We start from the raw sequence: 18970 nt of genomic DNA on the forward strand, positions 1-18970 counted from the left end.
ACCGCCCAGAGAGTGCTTGAAGCACTTTGGGGCGGTATATACTGTAAGCAGCACACTTTGCTTTTGCTTTGCTTTGCATGAAAAATATAAGTTACCAACAGTAGTAGAAGCAGCATAATCCACTATACTCAAGCATTCTACAGATAAGTTAAATTTACAGTATTAAAATTATTTGCCAAATTCCTATTGCTTAGCACAGCAAATCACACTACACTAGGCCCACTAAATCCATGGGAATTTCAAGAGTCAACCTTTATGTAAGTTCCATTGATTCAAATGGGCCTACTCTAACTGCAACTTGCTATCCGGTTTGCTGCCTTGCAATTCAAAACATTTCATTTTCTTCAGAGCAAACCACCGTTTCCCTTTAAATCTGAATCAGCGAACTTGCTCAAGATTCTAAACCAAACCAGGCTGCTCTCGGGCACCATCAGAGTTCACACTTGCTCAGCCAGTAACAGACCTGTGCAAACATTGCCCTTATGCAAGCAGAGATGCCCTTTAGGAACACACAACTTAACACTTGGACAAGAAGTCCCATAAGAATAAAACATCTCAAACTACAACCATCACATGAACAGTTCTACCAGAGAGGATCCTGCCAGGATCTGACGCTATTTTGCAAATGTAAACCACAGTTTGCTGATTCGTGTATAATAGCAAACTCTGGCTTCTGCTGAAGAGAAAGCAGCAAAGTGAATCAGAGCAGAAAAAGGCGAGAAGGAGCGCATAAGCACATCATTCTTCACAGTTTGGCACTGCATTTGAACACATCCCTTCCTCTTTCAGTTAACGTCTTCTGCTGCTCCATAACATACTGTTCTCCGTGCCACTCCATCACGTAATAGTTACAGACTTCCAACGTATGCCGTCATCAATTTTTCCCAGACGTCAGGGGCTGGGAACTCAAATCCATTATGCTTCTTGGGGGGGGGTTGTGGAGGGCAGCTGGGATCACCTGGAGCATGCAGGGCTGTGGGATTATGTATTCAACCCTGAGCACCAAGGAGGGCTGGTAGACCACTTCCAAGTACTTCATAGTCAGAAAACTTGAGAGGGTTATAGTAAATCAAGATGGACTTGATATCAAATAACATAATTTGTGACGCAATCAAGAGATATAAGAAAGCCATAATAACTAACCTGTAGATTGAAAGACTCCAGGGTTACAAAGGCAATAACGTGAAGCAAAAGCTTCCATCATGCGATCTATTTTTTGAGCCTCTCCTGGAAGCCTGAAACTCCACAGGAATTGCCTGCAAAATATACATGGCATTGTATCTCAGTTAAGACCCACTATAACGTGTTTTGCTTGTTTTTGAGTTCATCCTAATTAGAAAAGAGAGGTTACTTACTTGTAACCATAGTTCTTTGAGTGGTCCTCTGTGAATGCATACAAATGGGTTTTACTGCGCCTGCGCAGGACTCCTCGGAATATTCTAGAGCTTTAAATTTTCAGATGCCACACTAAGCCACGGGTTTGTGTTACAATAACGAGTCTGTCTGGATATCAGGCTGTGCCTTCCTTCTTCCTCCTCTTGTCCTGACACACTGCATGGAGTGGTTGGATGCATTCACTTTCATTTTAGACTAACCACATCTCATTGTGACGTCTAACCTTAGCCAAACTGCAGTTAGTTAATAATGATTCACTAAAACAATTCAATTCTGTGTTATAAAACTGGCTGGTGTTAGCAAATCATAGTTAGGTTAAACTAAAGTTTACTGTTGGAACATTAACTGTGGATGAATCAGTCTAGATGGCAGGCAACACATGAACCACAAGGTTCATTGTTGTAACACTAAATCACGGTTTAGTTTTATGCATAAGTATATCTAGTATCACCACTTTATGAAGACTTCAGCCCACAAATCTCAATCAGATTATGAGAACAGAGTAGGGAACTCAGCGATTATTAGCGTGACACCCACTTTAAAAATGACAAATGTTTAGGACAATATTTTATAATATTTTAAGACATGCCTACCTTAAGGCCTGTACAAGATTAAGATCAGCAAACTCATGGAGTTCAACAAAAGCCTGAAGTACTTTAATATTGAAGTCATCCCTATAAAAGAAAAAAGATATATTATAGCACCAATTGATCTTTTTTTAAAAAAAACTTTCTAATTCCTAGTATCTATAACATCAATGCATCACCTTCCCACCCCCACACTCCCTTTCATAGTATCTTAAGAAACCAGTCTGATGACCATCAAAGCCTCCATAAAATTTGGTGACTTTTTTTCTTTAAAGTTTGTTTGGTTTGGGCAGTTCAGATAACTAAGTGTTACCCTAGTCTTTGTCCCATCCCTCAGCTAGCTAGCTGAGGGAACATGGTTGACTGTCTGCTAAGCACTGTTTGCATACTGCTATTGAACTGAGATTCCCCAGAGTCAGTTTCTGGTGCCTTACCTCCTGGGCCACTCAACTGGACCACCCAACTGACAGAATGAATACCATGACCTCATTGCTGCTGCTGCAGTCCAAGTACTATCAAAAAGTACAAGGAACACGTGAAACAGATCTGAAGTCCTATGCTAACAATGTTACACTCAATGAAGTCATGTATACCATGAAAGGTGACAGGAGTCCAGAACTAGATGATACACCTAAGTAAAAACTGAAGTTGCAGAATGGGGATATACTCAACAAGGACATCAGTGACTGGCAGGATCTAGAGTATATCCAATTTGACACACCTTCCACCCTCAATCTCCATAAGTAGTGTTATTTTTCAGTCACCTAAAAGAAGCATTTATGCCAAAGCCTGCATTAATATAAATTTAACAACAACCACATTGATTTTTCAAGCCAAACAGGACTCAGCTTCTTCTGGGTTGGTTTCCAAATAGGATGGGCATAATTCTAACTCAAAAGTGGCTGCCTGCAGGTCCTGAGAGCCCTCAGAATTGAAAGAAGATAGCAGCTACTTCTGTAGCTGAACTGACAGTCAAAATGATCCAAATATGAATTAGGAAAGCTATTAGGAAATTTTCTATGTGCCCGTAGTCTTCCCTCTCAGAGACAACTCAGGAAAGTGTGTGCACAGAGTCCCCCAAGATAGCAAACTTAAAATTAAGAAGCAGAAATAAATGTACATGAAGTTCAGTTTGTCATCACATGTTCAGAATTACAGTCACAAAGGCTAGAAACATGTTCTTCTTGAAGGTAAACCTGGAAATTATCAGATTCTAACAGGAACTAGTGGCATTACACACTAAAAGCTGTGTAGCAAAAGAGCAATCTTTTCATTGAGTTTTAGATTTTATCCTTCAATGCAATGTAGAATTCTCTAACCAAAATTGAAATTCCCATGAGGTTATGAAGAATTAGCTAGTCATGCTACATAAGTAACAATTCAACTAAGGTAGTTACTCTGACTCAGCACAATTCTATATTACTGCAACATTAGACACATGTAAATATGAAGTCCTACATACAATCTTTATAGTTTGGATGATACACATCATTAAATGACTATTTTGCAGATGATGCTTCCAGCCCAAGAATAAGTAGACAGGTATCTATGGTGAACTGTTGCCTCTAAAACAAAACAATCGTTTTCAGGTATTTTAATTAATATGTTGAAAGCCTCACTCATTAAATTGGATGAGAGCATGCTCTTGTTGCATAAATACTATGGCAGCTCTTGCCAAAGGGAAACAAGTAGAACAACACAATAAAAGAGTGTTTTACGTTCAGTTGATTATACAAAGAAAGTAACTGACATTTAGCTAATACACTCAAGAAGAATTCTTTGGGCAGTACCTGTAGGTCGGTTCTTTGTTACCTTGTTACTATCCTGCAAATAAATTTGCTTCTGCATAAGAAGCAGGTGATAAAGGCAAAAACCTTATGGTTTGTTCACTCTAGAAACAGTATAGTTTCAGTGTGGCAAATACCATATTTTTCCGTGTATAAGACTATACTTTTGTCTAAAATCTTTAGACTAAAAATTGAGGGTCGTCTTATACACAGAAGTAAGCTGAGGAGAGAAAAAACAAGTGGAGGGGGAAGCAGGGATCAAAGTGATCCTGCAGGGCTTTGATCCCTGCTTTCCCCTCCACTTGCTAAGCCCCACTTAGATTTCTTAATTTTGGGTTAGAAAAGTGGGGGGGGGGTGTCCTTATACATGGAGCCATCTTATACACGGAAAAATACGGTACACTTTTCCCTCTGCACATGAGCAAGATCCCCAAATGTAAGTTAAAGATTGTGGAGTGATCCCTTTGGCTTCCAACCAAACAGCTGAAGATTGAGACCCAATTTTAGATAAGGATTTCATTAATATGGCCACCTATCTCAACTTAGCCAAAGACTCTTTGGTTTGTCTTTGGCAATTAATTAACTCTTATGTTCAGTTCATTTGTAAAACAGGAATAAAAAGTGACCAAATAATTAACGAAAAGATGAAAGAAAAAAATGAAACATTTTGCTCACCAAGCTATATCTTTCAAGCTACAACAAATCTATATAACTGCAGATTATTTTCATGTGTTCACATTGCAAAGTAATGTTCCCTAAAAACAGTTAGGAACATGGAATGCCTTTTAGATGTGTAATTAGAATATTAAAAAAACATAAGACCAATGGGAGAAATGACAAGATACTGTTCGGAAAATGTTCAAGACATCTCACACTTTACTAAGAACAACCACAAGAAACACAACACAAAGCAAAAGCAGAAAAATAAAGATAGCAAAGACACTGTGGCACTTTAAAGACTAACTGCTATATTTTAACGTGAGCTTTGTGTCTTTATTATTTTGGCAAATACCTTATGCATTACAACTGTTTCGTGCTTCTTGTTGATACACTTGCTCCAACTAACATGGAGGAAAACCACTTCGAAACCTACTCCTAAGTATAATATACACTTGGCTACAACTTCTGTCTTCTGAGCTGACATAACCAGCACACAGAAGACTTGAGAAGTGAAATTCAGAAGTGGGATTTACTTCCAAGTAAGCATGGAAGTGTATGTGAAATACTGTAGATAATGGGATCAGATAATGAAATCTGATTCCACTACATCAACTGCATGTAAAAGAGATATATCATAGTACTACATCTTTAGTTGAATCCCAACAGCAGTGTTAGGTTCTGTCCAAATGTATGCTGCCCTTGGGCAGCCTACTTACTCAGAAATAATGTTTATTATTGTTTTATTAAATTACTACCCACAGAAATGGAATACTTCAAACACTGGGTGCCTTAATCCATATCTGACCATCTATGAATAAATGATGGTTAGTGAAGAAAGCAGTTTAAAATTGTGTTTCTCTAAAGCTTTTGTCTACATTTTAATTGCATCAAAGTACATTATAAAACCTCTTTTAAAAGATATTTAAAGGATTTGGGCCCCTCTAAAGAAAATGTGTTCCCAAGCGCAGATCACTCCCAAGTACACTGAACAGGGCACTAGATCACTCAGCTACAAAGTAAAGAAGGAATTGCACAATTCTATTGTAGCATAGTCCATTTTATGCACCTTCCAGCTGTGTACACTTAGGAAAACATATTTCTAAGATGCACTAAAATATTGTGTTGGATATTGACTTTGAAATAGCTCAAAAACAGCTATCCTTCCAGTATCAATTACGTTTCTTATTTCTGCAGTTCCATGAATGCGATAGAACCTGTGAACAATGTCCTATTTTCTTGTATCCAAGAAGCATTACATCACAATAAGGGGATCTGGTCTTTATTAAGACACTCTCAGTGCCTGCCAGAGTGTGTACTATTTTCAAGCACGTAAAAGGGGAGGAGGTGGGTGCAGGGAGCCTGAAACTATCTGCAGACCAAGAAATCCAGAATAATTGGATAAATAAGCTCTCAGGATAGTTTAACGCTGCAGCCTACATTATGCATTAATTATAGCTAACTGATTCTAATTCTATGCTTTTAAAATTAAATTTGCAACCCAAACAGCTTTTTCATTTATCATTTGTTCATATTAACAGCTGAGGACAGAACCTCCTCCCCTTCTCAAATGCCTGCCTAAGCTAGTACCACCAATAGGACATACAGAAAAAGCAACACTAAATAGCCAAAAAGTACTATTATTAGAACGGACTTTGCTCATCGCTAATAGTTAGGCAAACAGCTGCCTCCTGAAATTAGGAAGGCCTTTTTTTGTCTCAACATCAACTGCTTCACATCAGTCTCAAGAAATAATTATGAAAGCTCATAAAAAAAGAAAACTAACATGAAAAATAATTTGCACGCAAATATTTAATTACCATTTAATTACCATAATTATCTAACATAACTCATAAGTTTATATTATTTGCAAACATGCCCTCTGCCTAGTTAAGTATGTGTGAAAAGACATCCATATCTTTTTGCTTTAATTTTAGAAAAGTGGTCTTCACCTCACAAATCCACATCATTTAGAAATTTGTTCATGATCTCCTGGGTTTCGGAAGAAGTACAGATGGGGGAGAGCAGAAAGAGGAAAATGCTACAGCTGGGGAGTTGATTTTTTTTGTTTTGTTGTTGTTGTTGTTGTTCAGAAGCTCATATGGGCTGTCTCAAGTTGTGATATTAGTGCACATGCTTTACATGAAGAAGGTTCCAAGTTTTGCATCTCTAATTAGAAGAATCAGACAGCAGGCGATACAGAAAGCTCACACAGTATCACCTTGTTTAGTCATTATGATTTCAATTACTCAGCAATCAATGTGCTTTCATCAACTTATAAGAAAGGCAATGAAAAAATACTGCTGAAGATGATATCTAAGAATTATAAATCCCTCACCTAGTGAATAGGAGAAAGTCCATCCAATAAGTTGGAGAGCAATTGGAAAACATGTAGAGGTCCCAGTTTGAATCTTCTGACACCAGGTAACAGGGTCAGGTAACAGGGAGAAACCTCTGCCATAGGCTTCCACTTGGATATACGTAGCTCCCAGTGCAATTTTTAGACTGTGGCCATTATATTGCTCTGGGCATAAATCTTTTTCAAAGTATTTTTTCATCAGGGCTCTAGTGGAATTACATTTTCATGGTGATTTTGAGAGTCATTTCTGGCATTCTTATTTCCCTTGTGTTGGTACATGCCTGGGTGGATGAGTGTTTGTATCCTCGAAGCTAAGCTAATGTTCTATACTCAAGGAAAAAGAGAGCAAGAGACAAAGCAAGGTTTCCCACATCCAGTTGTTTAACATCACACCCACGCATTTGGTTTGCTTACCTTTCACCAAGATAATCTCCAATGACAGTTTTATTGAGCCCTTCTCCTTTATAAAGGAACTGTGCAATGTCTTCAGGAGTATTCTGCAAGAGGTCATTTTCTATGAGAAACTGGATTCCCTAACAAGCACAAAAAGGAAGAAAGAAATTCAACAGTTTTCCTCTTCACAAGAACTATATGGTCTGAAAACACTGGGACATAAAACTATTATGCCCATGTCATGTGGAAGATAACTTTGCATATAGTTGCGTACAATAATAATACTCTTTTGCATACTGTTGACAAAGGCATTTTAAAAAAATCTTGTGCTTGGATCAGTGAAGCCTCATTATTAAGAAATGATAATGGGCATCTAGGGTGGAGGTATCTGGAGCCAGCAGTACTTGTGAGAAAATCAATGAGAGCAGCAGTTACTCTGGTTTCCTTGAATCAGAATTCCCAAGTATCAGTCACGTGGGAGTGGTACCTGCTTTAAAGATAGCAGAAACAAGATAAGCAGATTCCCAGGCTGTGAAATACACATGCATGTTTTTACACACACACACACACACACACACACACACACACACACACACACACACACACAAGGACACACACACAAGCACACATACACACAGAGAAAGAGAGAGAGAGAGAGTTAGTCCACTAGACTACCCTGTCGCTTCTCCATTCCATTCAAATGCAGACAGAGAAGTTAATGTAACATTGAAAGAGTAGGGTGGGTGGTTAGTTAGGTGGAGTCAACACATTTAATGAGTTAGCAATGGTAGTTTCCAGCTTCTTCCCAATAACTATATTAGGAGGAGTTACTGGCTGTGCTTTCCTGCACACAAGCAATGCTGTATCTCCATTTAGTGACTGAACAACTCTTGAGCTTGCCCACGATCACTATTCCTCTGATACAGGCACAAGGAAAACTTTGGAAGCTGTTTAGGAAGCTGTAACATCAGATTCCACTAGTACGTAACAATGCCCAGATGTTAAAGAGGGAGTATCTGAAAATCCACACAATAAATTGAAATGACTTTAAAAAAATTCAATTCAATCTTTATTTATGGTCCCAGACCAAATAAGATACATGATAAAAAAAAATTCAAAAATTATTAAAAACTGTTTGAAATTGGATGGTCATAACTAAAAACAATAAATATTATAAAACAGAGACATGAATTGTTATTATTTTTAATTGAAATTATGTGTACATGTCAATCTTTTTGTATTTTGCTTTTAACTTATTATTTTAATGAATGTGTTTGTACTGTATTTGTACTTTTTCCTCTGCTGTCACTGTGTTTGTTAAGCTGGCACTGTGCTTGTGTATATATTACTATTTGTACTTATTTTTAAAGTGGTGAAAGTGTACAACCAAAGTGGTCAAAACAACAATAATGTATTCATAGGTCATAGAATAGATTTTCCAAATTAAACTGAAAAACTGCCAAAACAGCAGGCCAGTGGCTGCTTTCAGGACGACTCGTTAACACTGAGTCCCTACAGCTTCTGTCAACTCACACAAGGCAGTGGTGTACTCAACAACGGTCAATTCCCATGCTCTTACCCCACTCCACCTAATGTTCTTATTCAAATTATCTGCCTCCATGGTTGACAAAACTATTAACAAAATAGTTGATGGCTGTAGCTAGTTTTGTCACCCATCTGGTCTGAGTCTCTGGCTGCAGAGCCAACTAGTCAACTGGCTTGAGGACACCTTACTTGTGCCTCTTTCTTACATTTTGCTGCTGCCAGTGGAGAGATATATGGGTACACACCCTCATAACATCCTGAATACTCTACCATAAAGGTCTCCTTTGCCCTCTGACTATGCTAAGACTATGTTGTTGGAGATATCTGGATAACCCAATCCCAGAATGGACAGGACCATCCAAAAAGAAATAGCAATGTTTGTTATCCTGCAGTGAAGAAGACACAGAAAAGGCTGTATTTCCTGAGAATGCTCGGGAGTTAAATTTATCTCAGCATTTACTTCTGTCTTACTATCGTAGTACCATTGAGAGTGTCCTAACCTATGGCATTCTCATATGGTTTGGGAGCAGCTCTGTAGTGGACAAAAAAGCTCTACAGAGAACCATTAAAATTGCCCAGAATATCATCAGGCTCCAGCTATCAACCCTGGATGACATCTTCACATCCCGCTGTCTGAGGAAGTCACACAGCATCCTTAGAGACTTTTCCCATCCTGCTCACAACTTCTTTGAACTGTTGCCGTCTGGCAGAAGATACAGAACAATTAAGACTCGGACCACACATTTTCTGAATAGTTTTTATCCCAGAGCTATAATTGCACTTAATAATGAACTTAAAGACCATCAGCAGTGAACAGTTGGACAGTGTTACTTAGCCTGTGGTGCAGATGTTTGTGTTTTTAGTGGGGGATTTTTAGTAGGTGGGGAGTGCTTCAGGATTTTTGTTGTGTGTGCATGTGGATCTGGTCTCTGGGTGTCTGTGTGAATTTCGTTGTATGTATATACTTACAATGACCATAAATGTAATAAATAAATAAATAAACCTATTTTTAATCTCTGACATTTCTTCTTTCTCTTTTATTTCTTAACACTTATTAAATGCAGTTATATTACTAATTAATGTTCATAGCTTCTTGGATTTTTAATTATTAAAAAACTCAAACATAAATAGATACAAGCTATTATCTATCCCATATTAGCCCTCAAGATATAAATTACAGAGATAATTTGCTCCTAACACAACATATGTCTTTTCATTGTGGCAACCTGTCAAAGGACATGATATGGGAAATTTCTTTGTGAAGTGATAGGAAAAATAGATAACATAATGTCATTAAAACTGCATCATCTGATAAATGTTAACAGTATTTAAATAATGACAGCTGAAGCATTAGATTTTTGTGAATATTAGTATCAAAAATTATATAGAACCCAAAATATAATGTACTATATTATAATCTAAACATGTGTTATATTTCATCAGACTATATAGTTAACAGGCTATATATATAATGTGTTAGTCTTGAAATCAATACATCTGTCTCTAATTGAATCTATTAATTTTGACATGGGAACACAAACATGTGAGATAATACAGAAATAACACAACAGCATATTTTGGTAGTACAGTGGTGCCTTGCTTAACGGGCGCCCTGTTTAACGACGAATCTGCATAGCGACGAAGATTTTGCGATTGCTATTGCGATCGCATTGCGATGCTTTAAATGGGTAAAAATCGCTTTGCGATGATCGGTTCGCTGTTTCGCTTACCGATTATCGCATAGTGATGATTTTTTAACAGCTGATCGGCTGTTCCAAAATGGCCACTGGGTAAAAAAAATGGGCGCCCGCTGTGTTTCCGCCCAGATTCCTCACTTACTGGGCAGCGAAAATGGCCACCGTATGGAGGATTTTCACTTTAATGTGAGTTTTAAGCCCACAGGAACACATTAAACGGGTTTTAATGCATTCCTATGAGCTTTTTATTTTCGCATAGCGACGAAATCGCTTTGCAGCCATTTTTGCTGCATGGATTATCGTCGCTATGCGGGGCACTACTGTACATGAATGAGGCTTTATGAGATTCTTGGGATCATCTATTCTCTCCCATCTCCCCTCATGCTCTGCAATTCTCTTCCTGTCTGGTTTGTGGGAAATCACAGTGTGCTATTTCATCAAAATGGACAAACTAATGTTTGTGCTCTCTTGCAAACCAGGAATGATAACCAAGATCAAGTTTCCAAAACTGCTTTGAAGGTAATTTACTGATTCAAATGAAAAGACAAGTTACTACATGGAAAAGAGAAAGGGAGGGAATTTTGTGCACAAGTAAGTTGGACATGACTAAACAACTAAATGACTAAACAACAACAACAAAAGGAAGGAAGGAAGAACTTGACTCCAGTGGTCCTCCTGGATTTATTTAGACAGTACCAAAATTGGTATGATAGCTGACCTACCGCAAAGGTTATGACAGTTCCCTCCATTCTTTATATCCTGACAAGGGACAGGTTCATTTACATTTTACTGGGTTTTAATGAGCTTTAGAGTAATGTTATTGCTAGTCTTATTGCTGTTTTAAAATCGTGTGATTTTAAGCAGTATGTTGCTGAAAAGAAATCCACATGATTTGTAAAGCAAAGAAGTGAGGAGCTCAAACAAAGTTTTGGATGGACTAGAATAATAAAAATAAAACAGTTATTGACAAGAGAAACGTATATTTAGGCACAGCTAGGTTTCAGAAAGAACAACAGCAGAAGAATAGCCTGCTGCCAAGTAAGAAAAATCTGCTCAACAACTGTAACCTATTTTAGCAGGGTAAACCCAATGCCATTTTATCAGTCTGAGAAGCTATTTTGAGTCCAGGAAATAGTTTGCTCTGCTCCCCCTTCCTCTGATGAGCAATACCACAGAGAAACTTTCACAATTATCCAGCTGGGATATGAATACCAACAATCAACTGCTTTTGGAAATAACAAAGCAAGAGGCAAATTTCACTGTGAAAGACACAATGCATGCCAACTGTATTTCCGGCAACAACTGTAATCATTAGGAGTTAAGGAAACTGTCACTATCTGAAATCTAACCCACTGGCTCATTTCTCTGAAACAAAGGAAATAATTATTTAAAAAAACACAAGGCTTTAGATATACTTAGATTTTAGGGCAGACAAACAGAAAACAAAATGACAGTATTATTGGCAAAGCCATTCCTGAGGGAAATAATAATATAATGTGCAAAAAGAGCAAATGAGATATAGAAGTATACAATAATGTTCCATATTCTTAAAGAAGAAACAGTTTATAATAATATTCTACCTTCTTGGGATCCATGTTGAATTTTTTTCTTCCCATAGCTATTTGCTTATTTCTCTGTGTAGTTTTGCTATTTATTTGGAAGATAAGGGTGGAAGGAGGAATAAAAGGAAAACCATTACTAAATTACCGCATAGAAATATTTTCTTAAACATCTAGAATATTTACATGCTTTACTTTTAAAAAAAGTTCATCCTGTACAGCTAAAATTCAAAGGACACCAAGGGTAATGTGAAAGAGATAGTAACCTGAGAAAATAATTCACAGTGGCCCTTGTATTTTAAAAAGTTTCAAATAAATGGCACTTAAATCCTCTGACATGCATTTGAGCAAGGGCAGCATTAAGAAGCATATGGTTTTAACCCACAAACCAGCTAAACTGGATTATTTCAATCCAAGCCAATTAACAATGCAATCCTTTGAGCCACTGTACTGGCAAATGCATTCAAGTCTTCTGCTCCATTAGCACATAGTGCTGTAGTAGCTGAACGAGCAGAAGATTTGATGCCAGAGAAGCAGTGGGAGTGTCCTGCTCTTTACCAGTAGCATCACACGCTATGCCAGTGGCTTTACAAAAAGATATTTTACAGCTCAGACATCAAGACAGAAGATAGTGTGGCAGAGCTGACTGTAATTGCACAGCATTATACAGGATGCATTTTATCTGCTACACACCAAGATGGATCAGAGCAACACAGTCAGTAGAAGGGAGAATACTTCAATGCTGCAAATGACAGACAACATAGAAGGATAATGTTGATCTGCCAAGATTCAGATACGATTTAATTCCTTTTCAATGTGACACTTTGTGTTCTACTGGATAAAGATTCAAGTCTGATACTAATAGGAAATGCGCAGCATCTGCAGACTTTGCACAGCTCTGAAGTGGCAGCGCACAATAACAGATACCGTGGTATCATGTGTAAGGTAACAGGCAGAGGATCCTGTGGAAACAGTGCAGTCAGATACTAGACACAAGAACATCTGCCTAGCTCAGGGGTGGCTGAGAGTTCTTTAGGTTGCCACAGTAATAAAAATCGCACTGCCTTTCCAGACGATTTAATACAATGCAATAGCTTTATAGTGGGAACACTTGCAGTCTTCCAGATGTTACTAGACTCCCACCAGCCAGCATCACCAACAGTTTAGGATTGTTGTAGTCTAACATCCGGAGGGCCACAAATTCCACATCAATGCTTTGCACTGACTGGCTATGACTTTCAGTGTTTTGGACACAAGCTATTTCCTACCCAGGACCTGTCCTACTTCTGCTTTTTAATTCCTCATGCTTATAAATAGAAATAATATCAACTCTGGGTCCTGATGGCAATTTTTAGAATATATATTTTAATTGTATTTTAATGGTTTTATCTTTTTTATTGTATTTTAATTGTTGTAAGCCGCCCAGAGACCTTTGGGTAGAGTGGGCAGCATAGAGTGGTCTTAGCTGGCTAGACAGGTGGGATATAAAATAAATAGATAGATAGATAGATAGATAGATAGATAGATAGATAGATAGATAGATAGATAGATAGATAGATAGATAGATAGATAGATAGATAGATAGATAGATAGATAGATAGATAGATAGATAGATAGATAGATAGATAGATAGATAGATAGATAGATAGATAGATAGATAGATAGATAGATAGATAGATAGATAGATAGATAGATAGATAGATAGATAGACAGATAGATAGATAGATAGACAGATAGATAGATAGACAGATAGATAGATAGACAGATAGACAGATAGACAGATAGACAGATAGATAGATAAATCCAAACAAGGCCATTGGCAGCCAATCACCTTCCTCTAAAGGAAAGCAACAACTGTTGGAGTTTGATCTTCTGCACGTTTTAACAGAAAATATATTTCAAGAGAGAGAAAGGCTCCTGAGATTGCAAAAATTGATAGAGGCCAAAAGGTTGCCCACAGGTTACCCACTGCCCTGTCCAAGGTCACCTTAGAATACCACCACAAAGCTCATAGTGACTGCTGACTTTAACATGAATTGTTGTAACCTGTTCCAAATATATATTTGTATGCTACAATTCGAAGGAATTAGTAGCATTCAGCTAACAGTGCTTTGAGTTACAGGTCCACACCCCAGGTATTAGTTGTATAGCTGATACATTGTGTATCTTGGCTCTAAATATGCAATGTATTAGCTATAAAACCGTGACTCCTGCAAGATCAACTTCTCAGCTGTTACTGTCAAAAGGCTATTTGTGCAAGTCTCATAACAATTACTTGAAACAGAAACCGCCTTTCCATAAAATACACATGTCAGAGTTGACTTACCTTTCCTCCACACTTGTCAAGTTATCAATTTCTGTCATAACCTCTGCAATTTCAAATTTTAACCTCTGTTGAAAAAAAGAGAATACAAAGCAACATTAAACAACATTTCCAATGAACACATGATTTTACTGGGACGGTCATCAGTTTCTTTTTTAAAAAAGTTAGAAATGGAACATTCCTACAACAAACATCTGTTCCAATAAATTTATTTGAAATGTTATATTATGCAAATCCCACCAGCATGACATCATTTTTTATGATGCTGCAGCGGTACAGCAGCTAGTACACCTTATCCTAATAGTAATTACTGAAAACAGTATCTTTGGATTATGTAGACAAGTCTTCAGGAGGAAGACTACTTTATTTAAAGGAAATTATTACCTCTATATCATCAATTAATTCTTTTTTCCTACGGCGAATATTTAAAAGCTCTTCTCTCTCCTCCACAGAAAGGTCACTGGGAACTGTGGGGAAAAACACACAATTACATGTCATTAATTTAGGGCGGTACCAATATCTTACAAGGAAAAAACGTGTTCACATCAGTATGATTTGTCAATGAAACACAGACGGCAGTCACAGTGTCTAAGCATAGGGAAAACGGTAGTGTAAGTTACAGAACCAAAAATGAACTAGCAATTAGAGTAATCTCTTCAGGTTTGAATATGAATGATGTGTAACCTCCCACTATGAAATATAACCTGCTTTTGTGTAGGGTGCATACTATATACCATGCTTCAGAAATAACACAATTAAAATTAAAATGATCTTGGTTAGCTCGAGTACTTCTTTTATATCCAATTATGTTCAAGCCACTATCTTCTCATTAAATGCAGCACTAGCCATTATTGCTGCTGCCGGAATAAAATTGAGAAGTATTGATAATTAGAAGTTTTCCTTTCTTTGCTTGCTTCCATTAAAAAGGGGCTAAACTGATCAGGAAAAAAGATCATCTGAATGAAGCTACTGACACATGCATTCAAAGGTGGCTTTCCCTTTTCCATGGCACATCCACCATGAGATCAGAAACAAACTTTTCATGGCACATCCACCACGAGATCAGAAACAAACAATAATTTGCTATTATCTCCAAACTTTGGTTCCTTTAAACCATGGATTACCCTGTAAATTGCAGGAAATACTGCATATTTCACAACTTGGTTCCTGAAGGGAAGACTTTACCAGTTGTGAGAAGTTCTTCCCATTCCAACTGTTGTTTGCTAATTATAGATAATATTTAGATCTGTATGGAAGAATGAGACAGCCAGAAGTTGTTGACTCTCTCATTCTTCCATACAGAACTCAATACTATCTATAGTTAGCAAACAAGTGTCTTAGCACTTCTCAAACAGCATGTACAGTACTGAGTAATTTGAAATCGGTTCACTCAGCTGAAAATGGTTTAAAGGAGTTTATGCCTCTAACTTTGTGAAATACAAATTCTGAAATAATTAACATGCTACATTGTTCTGCACTGAGGGAAAAGCATGTCAAATAAAGGTAATTTTAAACAACATATGTATTTATTTAAAAATACATGCATTTAGAAAACTAAAGAGAAATAGGGAATAAATTTAACTACTATTCTTCCATCTCTCCCTTTGTGCGTTTAATTACAAGACATCATTCACAATTGGTAGTAAGCTCCAACTGGAAGGATTCATAATATTTTTATCTTTGGAATTCTGAATAGAACAAACAATAGGATTAGAAACATAGCTACGAAGCATGATGAAGTACCTTGAATCGCATGGGTTTAAGAGGCACAGTTTTGTTTATACACAGATTTTTTTTCAATAAATAAATATTCCAATAAATGAATGTTCAATAAATAGTGTGCCCCTGGCCACCCAGAACCACATGAGTTAAACACTGAAGGCAGCAAAGTGGTTTACTTGCCGCCAAATACATTGCCTCTAATTCAGCCTCAAGATCAGGGGGCCATAAGGATCTTTAAAGCTCATACACACAGTACGCTATGAAAACGATTGTCAATGCTATGGAAGAGAACCATAGAGAGAGTGTGTGAATCCACTGTTTATGCTTTGTAGTTACTTTTTTGACAGCATAAGAGTTATACATGGATTTTGAACTACACTAGGGTCCAACGCCCCCAACCCCAGAGCTGTTGAAGGGAGAAATGAATTGCCAGGTGATCTAACTTGCTCTTACTATCGTATTTTTCCATTTATAAGACAACCCAAAGTACAAGACGACCCCCGCTTTTCTGACCCCAAATTAGAAAAAGCAGGGATCAAAGGGTTTCCTTTTTGCTAAGCCCCGTGCTTTGGCAAAAGGCAAGGAAAGTGGCTGTCAAAGTGACTGCTACTTTTCCTTGCCTTTTGAGAAGGCATGGAGCTTAGCAAAAAGGAAGAGAGCAACACCCCCCTTTCCTTTTTGCTAAGCCCTGTACCTTTGCAAAAGACAGTGGTAAAAGCTGCCCTTCGTGTATAAAATGACTCTCAATTTTTTCTCAAATTATTTAAGGGAAAAGTGTCATTTTATACGCGGGAAAATAGGGTAATATGAATTAAATGATTTTTCAGTGGAATTAAACATCATGTTTGCTGCACAGAATAAATTATTATGTCTATTTCTACATAACCCATCTTAAAAAACAACAATAATACTACTGCAAGAACAGAAAAATTTGAGTGAAGAGTCCATCAATTTAAAATACATTTGTACAAAAATGGATGCTTCCTCTTTATAAAAGAATAAAACCTGAAACAGCATATCAGCCTCGATTTCTATGTTGATGGTGTGGTTGTGTAATGAGGTATAGAAATTTCATGGGAATGGAATCCCATAAGACATGTCAGTTCACTACTGCAAAAAACTTGAAGCCATAGACCACAATATGATAAACACCCATAAGAAGTAGAACATTTACACAACAGAGGGGAGAGCTAGGTAATCTAAAGAAGGCTACTCTAGAGACAGCTGCCAGCCATATAATGTAAGATACAGAACACAAGAGGGCAAAGGGCAGCTTCCTGACTGATTGCTGCTCCCATCACTTTTAATCAGCACAGCCAGGAGGGCAGGCATACTGCGAGTTGCATGTCATCACCCAGAGCATTGGTGGGCAAAGTGTGGCCTGAAAGTTGTATGTAGCTCTCCAGGTATCCAGCAATAGCCCCCAGCAACCTTGTGTGCCCCCCCAGGACCTCACACTCTCCTCTCCCTCACAAAAAAATGCTAATGCTTTTGCTATAGACATCCACTTTCCTCTTTCAGGGCACATGGGGACAACTCTGATTTCAGTGGTGGCAAGGAGCGCACAGCTAAAACTGGTGTGCCATCTTCATTCATCCTTTGAGATGTCTGATTTAGCTACAGTGACACGTGACTTCACTACATCCCACTTGGATTACTGTAATGCCCTCTATGTGGGGTTGCCGCCTTTGAAGCTGGCTCAGAAACTTGAGTTGATTGAAAATGCAGCTGTCAGACTGCTTGTCTTGGGGCATTTTCAGGGACCGTATCTCCTAATATGAGCCTTCTTGGCTCTTAAGATTATCAAAGGAGGCCCCACTCTTGGTTCCCTGCCATCGCAGGGACGTCTGACAGGGAAGTACCAGAGGGCTTTCTCTGTGCCTGAGCCCAGGTCGTGGAACCCTCTCCCACAGGGTTAGCCCACCTCCCTTTTATCCTTCTGCTGGCAGTTGAAGACCCACCTCTTCAGACACACTTTTAATAGCCGTTATAGAGTCCCTGGATGCTTGTTTGCTTTTAAAGTTTTAAATATCGTAATCACTTAATGTGATTTAATAGTTGTTATTATGGTTTAATTGCTTTTTAATGTGTGATTTATTGTATTTTTAATGTTACTTGTTTTGGCATTGTGACCCACATTGAGTCCCCTCATGAGGAAAAAGGCAGCCCACAAATGAGACAAGATGAAGTAAATGAAATAAATAAATATACATGACATCTAGCTACTGAAATTTTCACAGAAATAATCAACATATGAAGGCGTCAGACTACTATCTCATTTATGGCTCTGTTTCTGCTGACATAACTAATTTTTACATGCCCAATCCAACTCAAGTTTTGTGTGATATGACACTGAAAATGTGTTTAAAAAGGACTGCACAAACTACCTGGATATTAGAATGCTGGCTGCTTCTTTATGTTGATATAGGTTAGCAAAGGTTTCCATAGGAATGTAGTCTCAAACATAAAATTATTTCCTAACTGTCAAACTCCTGCCAGCAGTTTTGTAATCCAGTACTTTTGAACAGGAAGTATTTCAATGGAAAGGTCAAGGTTATTCTTGCAAGAATGAAAACAAAAAGATTTCCTGCACTTGGTCATAAGCTGTTTCAACTCAAATGACCAAACAACTGAAGTATTACTTGATGTCATCACAATACTGTTACATAAGAATTTTTTCCCTAGGGCCAAAGCTCATTAAAAAAGTTTTCTACCAGAAAAAGTTAAGTAAATCTGTTTTAATTCTGAATGAAAAAAGTAGAATCAACAAGTACCATATGTTTCCATTTATAAGATGACCCAATGTATGAGATGCCCACCCTTTTCTAACCCCAAATTAGAAAAAGTGGGGATCAAAGGGCTCCCTTTTTGCTAAGCGCTGTGTCTTGGCAAAAGGCGAGGCAAATGGCTGTCAAAGTAACTGCCGCTTTTCCTTGCCTTTTGAGA

The 18970-nt window shown here is 37.8% G+C and overlaps 1 protein-coding gene across 1 annotated transcript in view; it reads right to left on the reverse strand.

Annotated features, from left to right (window-relative positions):
* Positions 1 to 18970, reverse strand: part of CYTH3 (cytohesin 3) — a 73811-nt gene that overhangs the window by 23055 nt on the left and 31786 nt on the right. Inside the window, exons 2-7 of the mRNA XM_020799615.3 lie at positions 14687 to 14769; positions 14306 to 14370; positions 12001 to 12067; positions 7200 to 7318; positions 1989 to 2069; positions 1144 to 1256 (exon numbers count right to left, since the gene is read on the reverse strand). Of these exons, the coding sequence (XP_020655274.1) occupies positions 1144 to 1256; positions 1989 to 2069; positions 7200 to 7318; positions 12001 to 12067; positions 14306 to 14370; positions 14687 to 14769 (528 nt within the window). The remainder of the gene's footprint in view (positions 1 to 1143; positions 1257 to 1988; positions 2070 to 7199; positions 7319 to 12000; positions 12068 to 14305; positions 14371 to 14686; positions 14770 to 18970) is intronic.

This window comes from Pogona vitticeps, chromosome 13 (genome assembly GCF_051106095.1).
Source record: "Pogona vitticeps strain Pit_001003342236 chromosome 13, PviZW2.1, whole genome shotgun sequence".
NCBI lineage: Eukaryota > Metazoa > Chordata > Lepidosauria > Squamata > Agamidae > Pogona > Pogona vitticeps.